We start from the raw sequence: 19,437 nt of genomic DNA on the forward strand, positions 1-19,437 counted from the left end.
CTGCCCTTCAGTTGCTTTCCCCAGTGCTCCTCCTGGCCAGGCTGTCACCCATCCTGCCTCCAACCCCTATTTAGGGGGATAGGTGCATCACCTGGGGACAGGTGTCCAGTCTTGCCTGCCCCGCTTCGCTCTTATTGCCACAGCACCCACCGGAAAAACATCTGCTGCAACGGGTTGGAGAGACTCACGCAACCCACCCGCAAGAGCAGGGAGCAGAACGAGCCCCTGCTCAGCACCTACACACCCATCGTGACAGTACCTACAGCCCGGCACGAGCCCAGCTGGGCAGCGGCCAGCGGTTCCTCTCTCCACCCAGCGCTGGGACCTTACAATAATTGCCAGCGCTGACCTTTTGCGAGCATGCAGCGCGGGCCCAGGGAAAGGGGGAGGCGGATGAGAGGAGGCAGGCTTCTCAGAAGGAAGGAAACCATAACTGGGCAGCGGCTCCTGCCTATTGGGATCTCTTACTGGGGAATTTGCCTTCCTCCCGTCAGCTTTCCAGAAATGAGAAACCAAAATATACGGCAGTTTTGTGAGTCTTGGCAACCAGAGGGCTGCTCTTCCCTAAGCCCCTTCTCCTCCTTCCCTCTCTGCCTTCGGCCTTTTTGCTCGCCTTTTCTGGGTCCGATGGTTAAAAACACGGCTGGAGGGGGAGGGGAAGCTCCTCGGGGTAATTATAGAATCGTGAAAACAAGTTGTCTGACGACAGCGTTGCTAAACAGGGAGGTTTAGAGCATAGGTCTGGAATACAATCAGCTCGCGCATACGTGACCTAGCTTAACCCCTCCCAGGGATGCAGCCGCCAGTCCCACCACGGCTGAAACCCTCCCAGACATCTCCCGGTCGTGGAGGGTGGGAAGGGGGGACCTTACCCTGATGCTGCACCTTGGGCTGTGGAGGCTGGGAGCACTCCCTAGGGCCACCACTGGGCTGGGTGGCCAGGGCTGGATGCCAGCACCCACTGGATGGGGGATGGAGGGTGAGAAAACACAAGTCCTGCCCTGGCCAAAGTGGTCCCAGACGGCTTCGCTGCAGGCAAGCAAGCAACTCCTCCAGTTCTACAGACCCAGGGATGTTTTGCACGAGAGGGAGGGAGGTTTGTAGAGTTACCTAAACCTCTAGCACTGTAAAAGTCACAAACCTTGGTGTTACCATTTGATTTTTAAAAAAGCGCCTCTCCCACTCGGCTGGCAGCAGCACCCTACCTCCAGCCCTGTGGACAGTCAAAGCAAAAGCATCATCACAGGTAACCCCCCCGTGCCCCACTGCCTACAGCCTGAGAAAAGCCGGGCGTAAGCCCCTCCACAGCACTTCTTATGCTTTTTCCGTTCCCGAGCATCATGTGAGCAGTTTGTAGATGAAGAACAACCCCATTCACATTATTTGTAAAGCTGGTTCTTCAAAACTCCCAAATCTGGGAGAAGCAAGAAACCAAGACCCGCATGAGCGCTCTGTCCTGTCTCACCCCACCCCTACACGTCCCTTATCCACACCCACACTTCTGCCAGACAAACCTCTGCTTCTTTCGGTTCATCACATGAATGGGATGGAGACGTCCACAGGTGGGCAGAGGTGCTTGTACGAGGTTCAGAGGCAGTAATTAGACTTTAGAAGAAAAACTTGTGGGTATATCTGACGGATTCATGCCAATAAGTCCACAAGTGCTCTTAGACCTTGCAGTCTGAGGGTACCTGAAACAGCCCTAACACTTGACCTACGTGTGCATCTTCAGGCCCGCATACCGAGCAGAGGTTCTGCTGGAGTCGGAGGACAAAGCCCACCAGATAGTGCATCCTGCATGTGCTGTGTCCCCAGGAGACACACTCACATACCGAAGTCATCAGATGAAGTTGTTACGCTGTCCAGAGCGGGCAATGAGGAAGGTGACCATCAAATAACCAGCTGCAGTGGCGTCCTGCTCCCCCAACCCATCACACAGCTTCTGACTGATGACCGAAGTGTGGCTGTTTGGGGTATTTTCTTTTCTTAGGTTTTAGATTACTTTTTTCTTACATTGGGTTTGTAAAGACACCTTGATTCTGGTTCTGGATCCTGCTAAGCTTTTAGCTTCAGCATCAGCCATGATAAGCTTTGCAGATTCCTTTGTGCTTTTGCTGACTTTTGGATGCACAAGCCATCTTCAGCCCCTGGGACTCCGACTAAAAGCAAGCCCCCTCTGCTCTGCCATGCCTGTGTGCTGCTTTGGCACCTGCCTAGCTCAGCTTTTTTTCATTCATCTTCTCTTTTCCTCTAAAACAGCCCCAGCCAGACGTGTTTCATGAGGAGCAGGAAGCAAAGGAGATGCAAAGCTGGTATGTGGCTTCTCACCGACACGACACGCAAAAGCATCACAGTATTTTCAGCCAAGGATGAGCAAAGTCACATTCAGTTGCCCTGATGTTTAATCTCCTTTTAGAACTGTCCTTATGCAGAAAAAAAAAAAAAAGCTTTTTCTTTTTTTTTTATTAAAATCATCTGTCCCTGAATCCTTGTTTCTACAATCATTCCAGCCAGTGCTGAACCTGCTCATGCCTGGGCAGCCCAAGTCAGCTCCTGCAGTGGGAATCCCCTTTCCTTTTTCACTACTTCATTTTGTCCACTCTGAAGTCACCTGCCTTTGGTAGATTCCCCCAGAATCCCCCAAATCCCAGCCCCCTTCGGATCACCGCCGCCATGCAGTTACAACTCTCCCTGGCCGCAGCACTGCCGGGCTGGACAGGACCTGGGTCATGGCCAGAGCTGCTGAGGCCAGCCTGCTCGCCGAGGAGTAGGATGGCGAGCGGAGGGCTGGGAGGGATTTCTCACTGATGATATTGTCACATTCTTTCCGAATCCTGGGAGTAAACAGACGCTCCAAATTTAGAAAGAACAGGACTGGAAAATTTAAACATTCCTTGAAGAATTGGTACAAAAAGGGAGGGGGGGGACTGAAGATGATCTCACACGCGCTCCTGAGCCAGATGAAAAGCTCATGACTTGAGTTCAGAAATCAAGCAAGGGGCCTGTTTCAGGTCGGAGCGCGATATTGCAACGATAAAGCTACCCCGGCATATGAAACCACAACGAAAAGAGCCTCTGCCGTGGAAGGGGGGTCCCCACCCCAGCGGTCCGGGCTGCGGGGACCACTGCTGCTGGCCACACAGCCAGCCCAGTTCTGTCTCTGGCTCGCATACGGCTTCGGGTGCAGGAGTGAGGAGCCTGGCACTCGGCCCGAGGACCAGGAGTAGGGACGGGAGGGGTGCCTGAGCATCGCCTGGACGAGCATCCCAAGCCCTCGGCTGTCACTTTTAGCCACTGAATGGGAGGAAAGGAAGATCTCCCCACCCTCCACTGCCGCTGGACAAACAGAGAGGAGCTGGTGAAGCTCAGCACCCAGGAGCTCAGCACTACGCTACGGCCCTGGCTGGGCTCCAATACAAGAGCTGGCACACTGGAGCCATCAGGGAGCGACGGAGCCAGATCACTGCTGCTGCTGCTTCATAAACAGATAATGGCTGTTAATAAAAACCAAGCAGGAGTTTGCAAAGGGGAAGGAGAAGGGGGGAAAAGAAGCAAAATGAAAAAAAAAAAAAAGGCAAGCAAAAAAAAGGCAAAAAAAAAAGCAAAAAAGCAAGGGTTTGTGCTGAAGTAAACAAAGGTTAAAGAACAGTCAGGCTCCTGCAGGAATAGCAGAGCTGGGCCGGGAGGGAGGGGGCATTACGTAATGCAGGAAAAATGTTGGCTCCATTCAGTTTTCCACCACTTCATGTGATGTCAGGAAAACCATATAAATCAACAGGCTTTCTGCTCCCACGGATGGAGGGCAGCAAGCAGCACTATTTATACGCACAGAATTAAAAAAAAAAAAAAAAAAAGTAAAAAAGAAGAGAAGCCGATGATTTCCAAGACTGGGAATAATTGACTCAGATTCCTCCTTCCCAGCCCCACCGGGCTGTTAACCCTTGAGGGGTCCCCGTCACCACTCTTGCCAGCCCCAGCTCCCCCGTCCCTCACCCATCAACCTCCATCAGCTGCTTCAAGGGTCTGAAGGACAATGGGTTGGAGGCGAGCAAGAACGGCCAAGCACAGCATTTGCACGAGATGGGGACACTGAGGCATGGATGCGTGTCACCCCTGGAGGAACACCTGTTGGTGCTGAGGAGAGCTGGGGAGCACAGAGGAGCTTGGGAGGTTTTGGGGCTGCGTAAGGCTGGCACATGGGTTTGGGGACCCTCAGGACGGGGTTCCCTGGGGTGCTGGCACCCACTTAGGGACAGGCTGAGATTTCAGGGCAGAACCCTGAGATTTTGGCAGCCGTTGCCAGCCCGACTCCCTGCTCAGGTCACAACTCACCTCCAGGGAGGACTCAGGCACCTCTTCTGGGACACAGGATTGGCTGGGGCAGGAAAAAGTGTCTGAGCCCAGAGCAGACAGACCGAGAGGTTAAACCCCACCAGGGCGAGGGGTCAGAATCAGGCTCGGCCCGCACAGTCCCCCTCAGACCTCCCAAGAGCTGCCTCTGAAACAACCCTGCTGCTGCCCACACCGCAGGCAGGAGGAAGCTGCGCGTGTCGGCAAGTGTGCCCAGCCTCCCCCAGCCGCTCTCCGCAGCCGCTTCTAGTCACGATTTCCATGTAAAACGCTGCCGCCATGACCCAGTGTTCTACATTTCGGCTCCTGTTGTTTCCACCCGCCGGCAGCCCGCGTTCCCCATCAGGCTGTGACCCTGCAGCGCTTTGCTTGGCGCCTGGGGGGTCTGGGCTCCTGCAGCACGGGGAGAAGGAAATGGCCGCCCTGAAGATGGAGGGTGCGGGCGCCCGAGCAGGGGTGCAGGTTTGCTCATGGGGGGCTCAGCAGTGCCGATGCTGATGGGGGGGTGGCACACCACCGGCACTCACCCAGCATGGGGCATGCCGGGCACGTGGCTGGGGTGCACCGGTACTACAGGGGTCCCCAAGCCTCCCCTCACCTTTCCAGGGAGGAGACAGCTCCAGGGCTGTCAGGGCACCTCACCCGGCCCTGTCCCTGCTCTAGGAGGACTTGGGGCGGGGGGTTTGCAGCCAGTGCGAAGCAGTGCCCCTTGCCCAGGCCTGGGAAAGCAGTGCTGTGTTGGGGGCTGCCAGGGTCACGCCACAAAGGCTGTTTCCTGACCCATCCTGGTGACTAAGCAGGTTCCTTCCCCGATGCAACCAAATCCGCCTTCCCTTCTCCTGCACCATGGGCCAAGCTGTGTCCTTGTTTATGCCGCGACGACCTTGGAACTGCCGGCATGGCCGCTGGGGCGGGCCGGGGACTGCCGTAGCAAGCTCACGGTGGCATCCTCCAGCACTGGCCTCAGCAGAGCTCCTGCAACCCAGGCCATCCTAATTAGCTTTAATGTGATTTCGTGTAGGCCTGTTTGCTTTTGAAACCCTCGAACTGTGGGGTTTATTCCTGCTATTTCTCTGCTCTGTTCTCCCCATCACAACATAGCTGCTCTAATTCAACAGCACTTACCCATGCCACGCATGAGCAAGGTTCCCTGAATGCCACCTGCTTCTGCCACCTTCTCCATCACAACTACTCCTTCCCAGAATTTGTCATGCTGCCGGGTTTGTGGGCACAGCCTCTCCCTCCATCCCTGCGATGCCTCGGGGACACAGAGGTTGGTACCCTCCGCCTCAGCCCCAGAGCAGTACCCAGCTGCCGGAGAATAAGGACGGGCTTGGGGAACAGAGATGATCCTCACTTCTGTGCTTTCGGCACTACCTAGGAGCCTGGCCGAGCTCAGCGGGATTGAGGGGCTGCGCGGGGCAGTGCCTGCCCACCCCTCCGCAGGCAGAAAGCTCAGAGGTGGGCAGCCAGCCAGGCAGACACCCAGCCACCCCAGCCATGGGGAATTCAAAGCAGCTTTAACTCTCCCTTCGGCAGCTCACTGCTTCTTTCTCCTCCTCTCTGCTGGGTCAGAGTGTTTTATTCATCGGTCACCTGCCTCCCATCTTGCTCTGCAGCAGGGCAGCAATCGGGGCAGCGCGTGCCTCCTCCTGCCTGAGCACTTGCACCTGGAGAGCATCATCTCCAGCAGACCCTGACTCAGTCATGACCCTCTGCCCCTGCCCTCCTTTCCCTTTCCCTTTCCAGCACATCCATGGATGTCCTCTCCTGCCTTCCCTTTAACAGCAGCGAGACGGAGTAGAGTGCCCAAACCGGGTCCAGCCCTTGGCACGTGCACCAGGGATGAAGTAACACCAGGACCGGGGAATGAAGGGCAGCTTTTGGGTGGTTGGATCCGCGACACCACGACCTCTCCATACTCTTCCCCTCTCATTCACCCTTGCTGGCAGGCGCAGTGGCGGGGAGCTGGACGGTGCGAGGAAAGAATGCACTGGGGGACCCCAGCAATGCCAGTGTGGGTCGAGCCTCCTCGGTCCACGTGCGGGGCTGCCCTCCAACGCCGCAGCCACCGGTGGCCGGGAAAGAGGGTGCAGATGGACACGTGCGGCCACAGCCCTGTAACTCCAGACCAAGGGCACGAGTGCCAAGGGAAACAGTAACCCAGGGCTCCTACCTGTGAGGATGGAAACACTGTGGAAACAGCTGTCCAGTTTGCCCAGGAGGATGGAGAGGAAGCTGTCGGCAGCCAAGCCCGTCACGTCCCGCGTGCTCTGGTCGTAGACCACCACGTCCTGGTGTTCCTCTGCCTCCACCTGCGGGTGAAAGGCAAAAAATGGGGATCAGAGAAATAGGCTGAGCGCTGAGGATGCTGCTGCCCACGCCACCACAGGAAGCAAAGCTGAATTGAGCAGTCACACAAGCGGGAGACCCGACCCCAGCTCCATGCTGTCCCCAACGAGTCGGCTTCGCTCACCAAACAACGGGTCCAGCCAGGCTGGAACTCTGCTCCGCGGCTATAAGCAAGTATGTCGGCACAGACACCCATTGGGGCAGCCCCACCAACCACGAGTGCTTCTGAGCATCCTACCCAAAATAAGGTCACTCCTCCCCATCGCCCACCCTCAGCTTGCCATTACTTAACCATGTCACAGAAGTCACTGCGACTTCTGCCACCACCTCCTCCCCACCCAACCTTTGCCCTCAGATATTCCTCTGCAGCCTGGCTGGTGTCTTGGGGATTTGTGGGTGGTTCTGAAGGCAGGGATGCTCCCAGCACAGCCCCTGGGCTGCAGTTGGAGTGAGTGGGGCTGGAGAGACAGCTCTTCAGGGCTCAGTCTGGAAACACCATGCTCAGAACAGTAACACCTCTGTAGTCATGACCCCTCTGGAAGCTCAGCCCAAACCTCCTGCAGATCAGCCCTGAGGGCTGAAGGAGAGGAGGAAAATCTCTTCTTTATCCTGGCAGATGTTCAGGGGGATGTGCTCTCTTCCTTTTGTGACGCATGGTGGGGCTTGTACACAGCAGAGATGTGCTGGGGAGAGGGAAAGGAGCCTCTTGGGCTGCTCTCATGTGACTTTACGTGCCACAAACAGCACCCAGCCCTGTGGCTGCTGCAGGGTCTCTGGGGTGGGTGAGATGGTGGGGTATCCTGCAGGCAGGCAGCTCTCCGCGGGCAGGAGTCCCCCCATGCCTGGTGACGGCTGGATTGCGAGGGTACTCAAGGCGCATCCAGCTGTTCCTACCCCTACCTGAATGTCCATGCATTAAAAGATAAAAATCCTCGTAGAGGGATGGCTCAGTGCATCTGCTGAATAGCTGGGTGGATGGCGTACACCTGCCTTGCAAGCGCCTGCCCCCCCAGCCAGTGGGGTAAGGCACATCCATCACACCGTGGGAGGAGGAGGCGGCAGCAGCGGCCAGGTCTGCACCCCCCAGCTGCGCTCTCCTCCGACTTGTGTTGCAGCTGCCCATCATCCATCCTCTGCCTGGCCCTCCCTCAAGTCTCTTCAGGAGGCCACTTCAGCTAGGAACCGCTCATGGACACCCGCCTGCTTTTGCTGTCTCATGCCCTACAACCAGAACAGATTCACTCTGGGTTGCTGTCGATATCAGTGCTGCTTTCACACCCTGCTGCAGGTGCTTCCCTGCTCAGCAACGTGAGCGCCATCCAAATAAAACTGCAGGGTGCACCGATTTAGCTGAGCTCATCACATCTCCTCGCCGCAGTGGAAGGACGGCCCCGCACCAACACAAATCCCCGCCGGGGCACTGCGTGTGGCTCTGCAATAGGGAGGGGGGAGCTCGAAGGAGCCGCCTGTCCTCAGTCCCGCACCGGGCACTGGAGAGCATAACTGGGCCCACAGGTCAGCGGGATGATGGGAGGGATCAAAAGGCAGTGGCAGGATGAGAGGGAAAAGAAAAGGATGCAGGAATTTCAAAATAAGAAACTGAAAAGTGACCGAAGCCACCTGGGGATAAGACAGCAAAGTATCTACCCCAGCATCTCTTCCTGGGTCATCCCTGAAGCAGGACTTTTGCAGGAGGCCATCCCAAGTGCAGCCGGAGGGAAACACGGCGGCTGCCAAGCCAGCTCGGAGCCGGGAGCCCGGTAAGTCCTTAGCACGGCCACTGTGCCTTCAAGCCCCCCTAACATGCCTTTAGCACATCCTGAACACCCAGTCCCCAGCCTGAAGCCCCACGCCAGCGAAAGCACCTCCTCTAAAAGCACCGTGAGGTGGGGACCGAGCCGCAGTGGGGCAGGGGCTCGTCCCAGCTGTGCAGTTCCAGCCAGGGTGGCTGCAGGGGAGATACCAGCTCCGGCCGAGCAGAATTATCCCACAATAGGGATTTAGTGTTCCCTCCACACGGGGAGGCTTTGTTTGGGCCATTACTGCAGGGTTGCTGAGCGACGGCAGAGATGTGCGACACGGTTTACATCTTATTAAAGTTATAAGGTTTCACTCAATGTAAATGCCAAACAAGCATTGGCCTCGCGTGGCCTGGCTGTAGAAAATAAATACCCTGCTTGCTGGGGTTAAGGATGCCTGCAGGATGGTCCTGAGGAGCCCTCGTGGAGCACACAAGGAGCCCGCACCAGCATCCTGGCTCCTCACCACAAAGGGAAATGAGAGGGAGGTGTTTAATCAGGTCTGCGGGTCTCCCGTTAACCTCACACACTCCTGACACACGGCGGAAGGCACAGCTCCATCTCTGGCCTTACATACACAGAGGCTAAAAGCTAACTGGGGCAGAGGAAGAGGGCAGAGCTGAAGAGATGCTCAGGGCCATATTCCTGCCTCTGCCAGGGGCTGGCATAGTGCGGCTATAGCTGACAAGAGAGGAGTCCCTCCTAGGAGCAGCACCTCCGTGGTGGGAGCTCTCTCATGGGGGTTGCACATCACCCCAAGACTGCTGAAGTAACCAAAGCCCCAGGGCATCACCCTCCAGAAAGGGTCCCCAAATCCAGCCAGCATGGGACAGCAGGGCCAAGGCACAGCAAGTCTTCTGGCCCCAATCAGATGTTGAGTGGGGCTTGCAAACCCCTGCATGCCTTTGAAAAGCTGCTGAAGGTGCCGCAGGACACCTCCCCGGGGTGGTGTCTCCTCCCTGCCAGCATCTTGGCTGGGACGGATGGCCAGCCCAGAGCAGGGACCACCCAGCCAACAGCTCCAACCAAACCCCAGCTGAGATCATCTATTGCCCTCACACCAAGCCCAGTGCTCCCCATCACCCTCCCCAGTTCCGGCTGGAGGCAAATCCCTCATGGACATTTGGTCCCTTGCACCGGGTGGTTCATCACAGTCCAGGTCCCTGCTCCACCTCTCCCTGGCTGCCAAGCAGGGATGATGATGCCCTACAGGTGATCTGGGCTAAGATAAGAGCCAGCTATTCTTATTATCCCAATTACTACCAACATCTCAGTCACACACTGTTTCAAAACAGTGAATCACCCCACCGAAATAACAGGGCTTCCATCAACATAAAGAGCAGCCAGGCACACGGCTCAAGAATACGACCCAGCTTTCCCTCAAGCAAAACAGCTGCTTGCAGAGCCATGCTCCTAACGCAAATAAATAAATATTCCATTGCCCGAAGAGACCCTTGTCATGCCTCGAACCGCAGCTATAGCTGCTCTGGAGATAGGTACGTTTCAGGAAGCGAGAAGAGGTCAAGAGGTGGAAAGACTTTCCAGGGGGATCTTGAAGAAGTGAAATTTTCAACATTTCCCTCAAGAAATGCTAGCAAAAACCCCAAGCAGGAATTTCCCATAACCTCTGCCCCTGAAACTGCCCCAAGGAGCTGAATTATTCCAGTTGTTATTGGAACTTATTATTGGGAGAATTTATTATTGTTAGTATTGGGAGAAGGGTTCAAAACAAAACCAGAGCAGTACATAGGTACTATTTTTGTGCAGAAGACGACTATTGCTAATTGGGAAATGAATCGCTGCTGCGGTTTCTCAGCCTGGCACCACGGGAAGATGCATGTGCCCAGCGGGATGCAGTGCGCAGTGGGGCTTGGGGAGCGGCGGCTCAGCTATGCCCACTATCATAGCCATATTTCATTGACAAAATAAAGAGATTTCTGTTTCCCCCATTTCTTCTTTCCCACCAAATTGTCCTTTCCTTTCCTTGCACCAGAGAAGCCAGGAGCTGCTGATCTTCCACAGCACTGCTCCAAACCACAGCATCCAGAAGCGCCATTAATGGTACCCTGCCTTAACAGCAGGATGGAAGAGAGGGGTGCGAGCACTGGGAAAGGCAAATTCAACAAACGCTGTCATCCCCCCGCCTGTGCACACGCAGGAGGAGCGGAGGGGCGAGCCGGGCAGGGCTGCCCAAAAGCTTTGCTTCGTATCAAGCCCCGCACCCTTCCCCAAAAGGCAATGGCTGCTCTGGGCATCACCGCGCCGGGATGCGCAGGTCGAGTTCTCTTTGCACTGGACAGGTGAGGAGGAGCGGGACGAGGTGGGGGCTCAGGGCCGCCCTTTCCCTGCCTGGGCAGCCCCGCGTCGCTGCCGGCCGCCTTTGTCTCGGCAGCCCCGGCCGGCCGGGAGCAGGAAACGGGAGGAGGGCGGGAGGCCCGTCAAGAGGAATAATGGAGCCGGACAATCGCACCACTGATGTCACCCTTCCTGCCATCTGCTCCCAACGCCAGCCGTGCCCCCTGCACCCCCCAGCTTTGCCCCGCTGATGGCCAGCGATGGCAGGTGGAGGCAGGGAAATGAGACGGCGGTAACAGAGGTCTAAACCGGCTTTCAGCATCCTCCTCTGAGGGTCTGTGCACCTCGAGGCAGCAGACCATATTGATCTCCGAGGGTCACAAACCACGATGCGAGCGGCTGAAATCGGAACCGTGGGGCAAGGAGAAAGGGGGAGAGGAGAGTACGTCGCCCCAAAACGCAGACTCGCAGGTGGGTGCACGAAAAGGCTTGGACACCCCAATCCACGGCCCCCACCCCTGCTTTACACCAGCGGAGGATACGGCTGTGACCCGCCCCAGTCCTGTCCGCCAGCGTCCCAGGGCAAGCGGCTGAGCCTCGCAGGGGTGCCCCGAAGCTTCGCTGATCTCCGGGCTGGGTGCCCCGGCAGAGACCTCCGAGAAGCAAAGGGGAAAAGCAGCGCAGGAAGGGGAAAACCCAGGAATTACAGACGGCGGCGAGGCCTCTCCCCGCCCCGCCCCCCCCCCTCGGCTCCGGTGGTGGCACCAGCCGGTACCCGGACCGGTGCGCGGCGATGCGGGAGCTTGGAGGAGGCGACGGCTCCTTCCGCGGGGACGGGGCAGGGACCGCCCGGGCGGGCCGACCCCCCCCCAGCCGCTGCAGGTTCCTCCCCGCCATCCTCCTCCTCCTCCCCCCCTCTGCGCATCCCTTCGGCTGCCGCCGCCACAGCGGCCACTGCGGGGGTGACCCTCCACGGGCGGGGGGGGGGCTGCTCACGAAAAACTGATTATTCCGCCTTATTCCCGGGGGGATCTCGGCGCGGCTGCGGGGGGACCCCCCCCCTCCCCTTGATCCCGCGGGGTGATGTCACCGGCAGCCAATGCGGGCGGCGGGGGGGGGGGCGGGGGGGCCGCGCCGCAGATGGCTCCAGCTGGGCCCGGCATTTGATTAATCGCCTGAATTACCCTCGCTGCGCCATAAAATCACCACGCCGGGGGGGGACACGGTAAAAGTGAGCCGGGGGGAGAGCGGGCCGCGGCGGCAGACCGTCCCCCCCCGCGGGCTGGTCCCGCTGCCCGGCCCCCACCGGCCGAGCCGGTGGGGGCCGGGCAGCGGGACCAGCCCGCGGGGGGGGGGAGGGTCTGCAGCCCGCTCCGCGGCTCGGAGCCGCCCCCGTTACTGAACCGGGAGCGATAAGGTGCCGTGACAGCGGATGAGGGCTCTGGCGTCACGGGGAGGAGGATTACCCGTCCCCGCGGAGCCGGAGCTGACAGCGGGAGGGGAAGGGCTTTCAGCAGGGACGAGCCCTCGGGCCACAGACCCGTCAGACCCGCCGGGGAGGGCTCCGGGAGCAGGCAGCCAGGTCGCCGCGGGGAGGGGGGAGGGGGGGGCAGCGAACAGGTCCCCGAGGGCAGCCCTGCGGCTGAACGAGCCGCTCCAGCTCTCCACAGGGTGCCAGAGAGATGGCGGCAGGCAGTGGGGCCAAGGGACAGAGGAGGAGGAGGAGGATGCCAGGCCAGTCTGCATCCCACCCCCACCCTGCCCCTTCCTGCTGGGGAAGGTGGAGCGAGCGTCCACCAGGAAAGGTGAGGGCCAGATCCCCTACCTTCATCTTGGAGGCGGGCTGGATGAGCTCTGTGATGGAGACCTTGTCCTGCTGGAGCCTCCTCTTGACGAGCTTGGAGCAGCAGATGTTGACGGAGCTGAGGACGTGCCAGGAGTTGTACTCCACGAAGGAGCGGCTGTCGATGACCAGGGTGCCCTCCGCTCCGTTCCTCAGGAGGCTGGCCAGCTTCTTCGGGTCCATCACCTTGCGTGGGAGCTTGTCCCCAGCCATAACGGGCCCGTCCCCTCTATGGCGAGTGGGGGGCACAGGGCGGAAGGGCAGGGCAGGGACGCCAGCACCCGTCTCCCCAAGGGGAACAAGCGAGGGGGTAAGGGGTGAGCAGGGCAGCACCTGTCCTGGTGCTGTCAGGGCAGCTCCTCACGCTGCTAACACCCAGGATGCCAACTCATTGTGCTGAACCTGGAAAGAGAGGAAAGGAGAAGACGACCCATCAGCTGGGCAGGATGCAACACTCACCTTGGGCCAAGTCCTCCAGGGCTTGGCCTTCAGAAGATGCCTTCACAAGAGCGTAACAGTGCAACAGGCCACACTTCCTAGGTATGTTCTATCAGCCCACGGGCGCCTGTGGCTCCAGCGCTGCCCAAGCCAGAGGTCTTCTCTTTGTATTTAATAGCCTTCAGCAGAGCCTTCTTCCATGAATTCATCTAAGTGCTTTTTGAAGCTTTTAACAAGCACAGTGGCCGGTGGGAGGGAGCAGAACAATTTGTCAGCTACGATGAAGTCCTTCCCTTGGTTTGCTCCAAATCTGCTAACTGATGGCTCTTCTGGGTGACCCTTAGTACTTGCACTGGAAGAGGCCACACATGCCCATTCTCTAATCACTTTCCCCACAGTTCTCACCACATTTAGACGCCGTTCAGGTCAGAGCATCTACAGAGCTGCCTGTTGCACAGACGCCTTTTGCCACCCCGGCCAGCCCTGACATGCTGTGTCTGAGAGGCAGGCACACCAGGGACCTGCACGGGGCAAGATGTCTCCTCCTTTCCCTGTTCCCAGCCCAACAACTCCTCGCAATCAATTTGCTTTTTCTGACCTCTGCTGAGCATGAAGCTAATGGTTTCATAGAAGCAGCTTAGCTCAGCTCTAAGGTTTTGCTGCTGCATGGTAACAGCTAGTTCTGGGCTCATCAGACACACCACCAAATCGGGTTTGCTCACCCACATTCACCACTTCACCCTGGATTTCACCTATCAGATTCTGCTCATGGATATCTTGCCAGCTTGCCTTCTGGGAAGTCAAGAGAAGACGACCTCTTCTGCAAGCCAAGAAGTCAAGCTGACCTTCACTCCTGCCTTCAACAAACAGCCTGGGCATTAGGGCAGAGGCCCTGGGAAGCTGTACTTGGATCGAGATGGCCCCAAAGTGACTACTGCTTTCCAGCATCTAACTTGCACAGATTTTGGAAGGGGGTTCATACACAAGGCTACTTATCTGGGCTCCATCTTAGGTGCTGAGGAGGGTCAAGCCTGGCGCTCTCTGAAGAGCTACCAGAAGAACAAGCTTCCTCCATGCCCAGCCCATGGGGTCTGCAAGAGCAATAGGCAAGCTGGGGGGCATTCAGCTCAGGGTGTATTCTTAGGTTTTAATGGCACACGTCATTGCAGGCATGTTTTAATGGCATTAGGTTTTAATGCCGCTGCAGTCATTCAGAAAATAAGCCTGGGCTCCTCTTGTTCCTGCCAGACGGTGTTTTAGAGAGAACCCACAAGCTGTTCCACAGAAGCTTTAATGGATCTGAATCAGGAGGACAATGAATACCATGCCTGAAGAGGCCAGTGTAAAGATTTTCATTGACTTCTGCAGGGCCAGGATTTAGTCCATGGACTAGAGGAGGCTTACGAGTCACCCTGATCTGAGCAAGCTGGCAGTTCTTGGGAGCTCCTACACCTGAAGCCCCTGCGGTGTGGGCACCTACTGCTCAGGACACAAGAGAGATGCTTGGGTAGGACATGCTACTGTGTGCAACGACAGGGACCTCAGTTACCAGTCACCGGCTCTGGAGGACACAGCCATCTTGTGGGAAAAGGATGGAAAGCCACAGAATATGAGGATGGGGGTTCTGGCTCATGACTCCAGCCCCACCTCCCTAAGCAAGGGGTAGATGTACCAGGCATCAGCCCAGGGTCCAGGCTCCCAATACGAGGCCACAACGGGATGTGCAATCTTCCCCTGCCCCTGTACCACACTCCTGTTGCCTCTGCCAACATGTTAATTCAAATTGGAGTGTGTGTGTGTGTGTGTGTGTGTGTGTGTGTGTAAATCCCCTAAAAGCTGCAATAGTGATGGCCCCTCTTGGCACAAAGCGTTTTGGCAGCCCCATGGCACTACGCAACCACTGTCCCCAGCCCCACGACGAGCTGGTACCACTCTGCGGCTCCTCGCGGTGACTCCAATTAGAGCTGCCCCCTCAGTGGGCGGCTGGTGGTCCCCCCGCCCCAGGAACCCCACTCCCCCCGCCTCCCCCCAGCACTCCTCCAGGGGAGCTTAAAAATTGAAACATTTCTAATTAGGGGGTCTGAGGGGGAGCGAGGCTGGCTCCTGCTGGGATATGACACACCTCATTACGTCGCTACCGCCTTGCCAGAAGACCCCCTGCTGTACCTTGGCTATAGAGCCAGGGCACTCAGAAAGGATGCAAATTAGCCAGCTTTTCCCCTCAGTCTTCCTTTCACACCCCACTCCCCAAATCACTTTCTGCCTCCCTTCCCCATCAGGACACCGGGCTGCGAATTCTTCTCAGCTCTTTCAATTACATCCAAGAAATAAAAACGGAATGGAGACAATCGACAGACAAAAAAGATGGGGATAATACCGCGGCAGAGGGAGAAGAGTGAAAGACTAAAGAGGGAGTAAGGAGTGATCCAACCTGTGGGGGGGCACATTGCACAGTATCTTTGGAGATAATGCGGTGTCTGCTCTCCAGATAATGAGCAAGGGGGTCTCAGACACAGATGCAGGGGTCTGGGAAAGGTAACAGATCCTTGATCACCTAACTGCCCTGAGAGAATTCTGTTCAGGAGAGGCCTTCCACGCACAAAGTTCTGGCAGATGACCAGGAGCCTGAGTGGAAGAGATTGGAGAAGACAGCCGAGGAGGTTTTCCAGCTCAGCTAATAGCCGGCCTTGTGCAGAACAACCGGTTAAACGTCTGCTCCAGCATGCCCAGGTGGACCCGGTGGCAGACACATGTGACACATCAACCAGGTCCCACTCCCAGCTCCATCCGAAAGATGTGGAAGAAGGCAGGGCAAGGTGGGTACATTCTGACCCTCTTTCCATGACCCTTTATGGGGACAGAGATCACCAACTGAGTGCAGTCATAGGGAGCTGTAACCTTGGTGTTAGACCCAAGACACTGGGACTTCTCTACGAGTATGTCCAGCCAGATCAAAGGCAGATGAGCCACTTGTCTGCCAGCAGCCGCAGGACATTTGGAAGCCAGACTGAGGGGTGGTGGATTCATCGCCAGCTAACAGGTACGCCAGGTACCAGCAGAGCCTACGAGACCTTCACAGTACCTCACAGTCTGTGTGCGAGATGGTCTCTAAGAAGAACAAGCACTAATGCCTCCATACCTGGGGAAGGCTAACAGAGAAGGAAGGAAGAGGTCTTTCTGCTTCTGCTCAGATGGGTCAAAAGGAAAACTGAAGGAACAGGCATAGTCATGGAGCAATGCTAAAGTAAGAGATCTTCTCACCATGGTGACAGGAGACCAGGGGAAAAGGTTAACCTGGAACCTAAATTAGGGTTTCAGAAACATAGCTGTGTCCCTCTCTTATCAGTTTATTAAAGCCATCTTAATCTTCTTGAGTGTTCCTGAAGAACATTACCATAATCCTTTAATCCCACCTCTCCCTGGAGTGCCTGTAATGAGGAGACGGGCACACGGCTTTAGCTGAATGGGAACAGCCAAACAGGAGAGGCCACGCTGTGGCCGAGGGACAGACAGACGGGCAGAGCTTAGCACACAGGCTGGGCCAACTGCCCGCACGTCAGGACTCTGTCCCAGGTGTCACCTCCACGGACATGCGTGTCAGGTGAGGGGTGCTGGCCACCCAAGTCACCAGCGTGACAGAGGTGCACATGGCAAGCTGGGCTAAGGGCAAGTGTTCAACCTGGCTGTGACTCTCTTCTGATCAGGCCAGGCAAGGGAGCAAGAAAATGTGAAGCATGGCCCAGCCCGAGTCTATCCACGTGGCGTGACGGACGAAGGGAACTCATCCCTGTGCTGGCCCAACACAGGTCACGGAGGTGGAGGCCACTTCCCTCTATTTCTCATCTTGCACAAGACCCCCATCTGACACACATGGTATGGGAGGGGCACAGATCCGGTTTCTCTTGTACTGGAGACATCAGCTGGAATGCCAGCATGTCTCTGTAGCAACCATAAGCCTCACCAACCAGCACATCCACTCTTCGCACCAAGCTAGTGGTTGTGTCCTGGAGAGCTCTACCCTCCACACACAGTCCAGTTGAGGAGATGCTCCCCTCACTGCCTCGGGCGGGCCAGCTTTGTTGCGGGAAGCAGCTCTGACCCCATGAACACATTTCCATCACGTAAGCAAGACTGTATCTACAGCATGCTCCCTGTGATGCTCATCCCAAGAGCACGCTCTTCTGGTGGCACCTCTATCCTAAGTTTACCAAGGGATAAGAGCACCACAGAGAAATGCCTGCTCAGTTGTCCCCAGTCACCCACGAAAACAGCCATTCCCAAAGAACGGCCATCTCCACCCGGGGACTCAGCTGCACCGAGCTAAGTGATCTGGCTTTTTCCCCTGCAGCCCACCTGGGTAAATACCCATGTCCTCCGAGCCCTGCAGCAAGATGGTGCCTGGCCAAGGCTCCTCCATCCTTCCAGGTCACCCTTGCCACCAGCCCCAGGCTTATCGCTGGGACACTGGCAGGACCCCATTGGCCCTCAGCTCTCCAGACACTAAGATGTAAAACACAGCACTTCTGCCAAGCCCTCCACCCTTTCTACCCTCCCCATCCCCTCACTTCTTTCAAGTGCTTCAGCACTTAGCGAACTCCCCTCGGCAGGCTCATGCTGTTTGAGGGATTCCTAAATCATGGGCCTATTACTAATTATTATTATTTTGCAGCAGCAATCAGGGACGTGGGGCTCATTAACAAGTTAGCACCTCTGGTTTCCCTGGAAACCCATAGCTGCCAGGCAACGGCTGCGTCTCCGGCCCAAGGCAATGCTACTGCAGCGCCTCTGGCTCACTCCTGGAAAGATGCTCGGGTCCTGCACGGGCTGATGAACCCAGCTCAGCAAACGGGATGGGGTTAGGGAACTGCAGGATGTGTCCCCTGCTCTATCCCACGGGCTGTGAACCTCAGCCCTCTGCCACTCACAGCATCACGAACTGCATAGCGGCTTCTCCCTCCCAGCGAGGGATGCAGGCTTTCTCCACGGGCGAGGAATTTGGAGAGCTAATGATCCCCCAGGGTGCCAGGGGGACTAAGCTGTCAGGTGCCTGCAGTAGCTGCTTTGGAGGTGATGTAACCACTGATGATTTCTTAGCAGCTACTCAAGGTCCCTTTAAAAGGCAGCACAAAAGATTTCTCTGCTCGACGATGGAAAAATGGAGGTTTTTTTTTTTCCTTTGGCTCCTTAAAATGAGGCTGGGAAAACACCACTAACCACATCCACGAACCCAGACACAAAGTCCGCTGGTCCACCTTTCCCCGGTGAATCTCAAGGACATGCCCAAGGAATGACACGTCCTGAGCCCCAGCAGCATGAAGACGCAGCGGAGATGGCAACGTATAACCGCGCTAACCCCCCCGCCTGCCCCCGAGACCCACAGCGGGGTTTCCCAGGGCAGACAGAGGACTGACCCCCAGCCTCATCCACGCTGATCTCACACCCCCATCTCGGCTCCCTACACACCGCAGACATCCTTCCCCTGGGACGAGAGCCCCCGCACACCCCCTCCGTGCAGGGAGGGCTTTAAGAAGGGGCAACCTCCCCTCCTCCCCACCGCACATCGCCGGGAGGCAGCCACTGCACCTTTGCCGGGGTTTCAGCCCCAGCTGCTTGCTGATCTCATGATTTTTTTTTATTTTTTTTCCCCCCCCTCCTCCTTTCTATGCCGCAGTCTCCTTTTAATTCCTGTAGGCTGGAAGCAGCATGGTGGGGAGCCCTGCAAGGAGCTGCACGCGCCCAGGCAGCACCCACTCGCCTCCCATCTCCCCTCTGCACCTGCAGCCCTCTGTCCAGAAGGTGTTCGCCACCAGCGGACATGGCTGAAGGAGCAGGATGTCCTTCAGCAAAGTGCCAGATGGTGCATTCACGGCGGACGAAGGACGTGGCGTGTGGCGTGGAGGCAGGCGGCAGTGCTGGCATGGGAGAGGTCAGCCTGGGGTACGTGGCTGGTGGCGTGGGGCAGCTCAGGGGCTGCTCACGCTCGAGCCGCAGACAGGAACACAGGGATGAAAGGAAAGGGTCCAAGTCACACCCAGCTGCAAGGGAGACTGGTGCTTCTGGTCGCAGCTGAGCCACCCAAAGGGGTCCCTCACCCCCTCCCACCACCTGATGTGGAACCAGCAGCTTTTGCTGGGCTATGACTGCAAATGCCATCGCCTCTCAGCCTGCTTCCACCAAAGCGACCCAGGTGCATTTCAGGATTTGCAGACCGGCCATTCCCAGAAAAATTCCTGACTGCAGCCATGGCGGTCAGTGTGGAGATGCGGTCAGGAAAAGCCAGCAAGGACAGCAGACCAAAGGTTACCCATGACCAGCCATCCATTCAATCGCTGCCTTTGCCTACGCTGAGGACGGAGCTTC

General features: G+C 57.1%; 1 protein-coding gene across 3 annotated transcripts in view; it reads right to left on the reverse strand.

Moving 5' to 3' along the window:
- The window catches only part of DUSP8 (dual specificity phosphatase 8), a 40,861-nt gene that overhangs the window by 13,848 nt on the left and 7,576 nt on the right, over positions 1-19,437 (reverse strand). For all 3 annotated transcript variants that reach the window (XM_075425767.1, XM_075425769.1, XM_075425768.1), the window contains exons 2-3: positions 12,622-13,041; positions 6,527-6,665 (exon numbers count right to left, since the gene is read on the reverse strand). In XM_075425767.1, the coding sequence (XP_075281882.1) occupies positions 6,527-6,665; positions 12,622-12,852 (370 nt within the window). In that variant the 5' untranslated portion in view covers positions 12,853-13,041. The remainder of the gene's footprint in view (positions 1-6,526; positions 6,666-12,621; positions 13,042-19,437) is intronic.

Source organism: Opisthocomus hoazin, chromosome 7 (genome assembly GCF_030867145.1).
Source record: "Opisthocomus hoazin isolate bOpiHoa1 chromosome 7, bOpiHoa1.hap1, whole genome shotgun sequence".
Lineage (NCBI taxonomy): Eukaryota > Metazoa > Chordata > Aves > Opisthocomiformes > Opisthocomidae > Opisthocomus > Opisthocomus hoazin.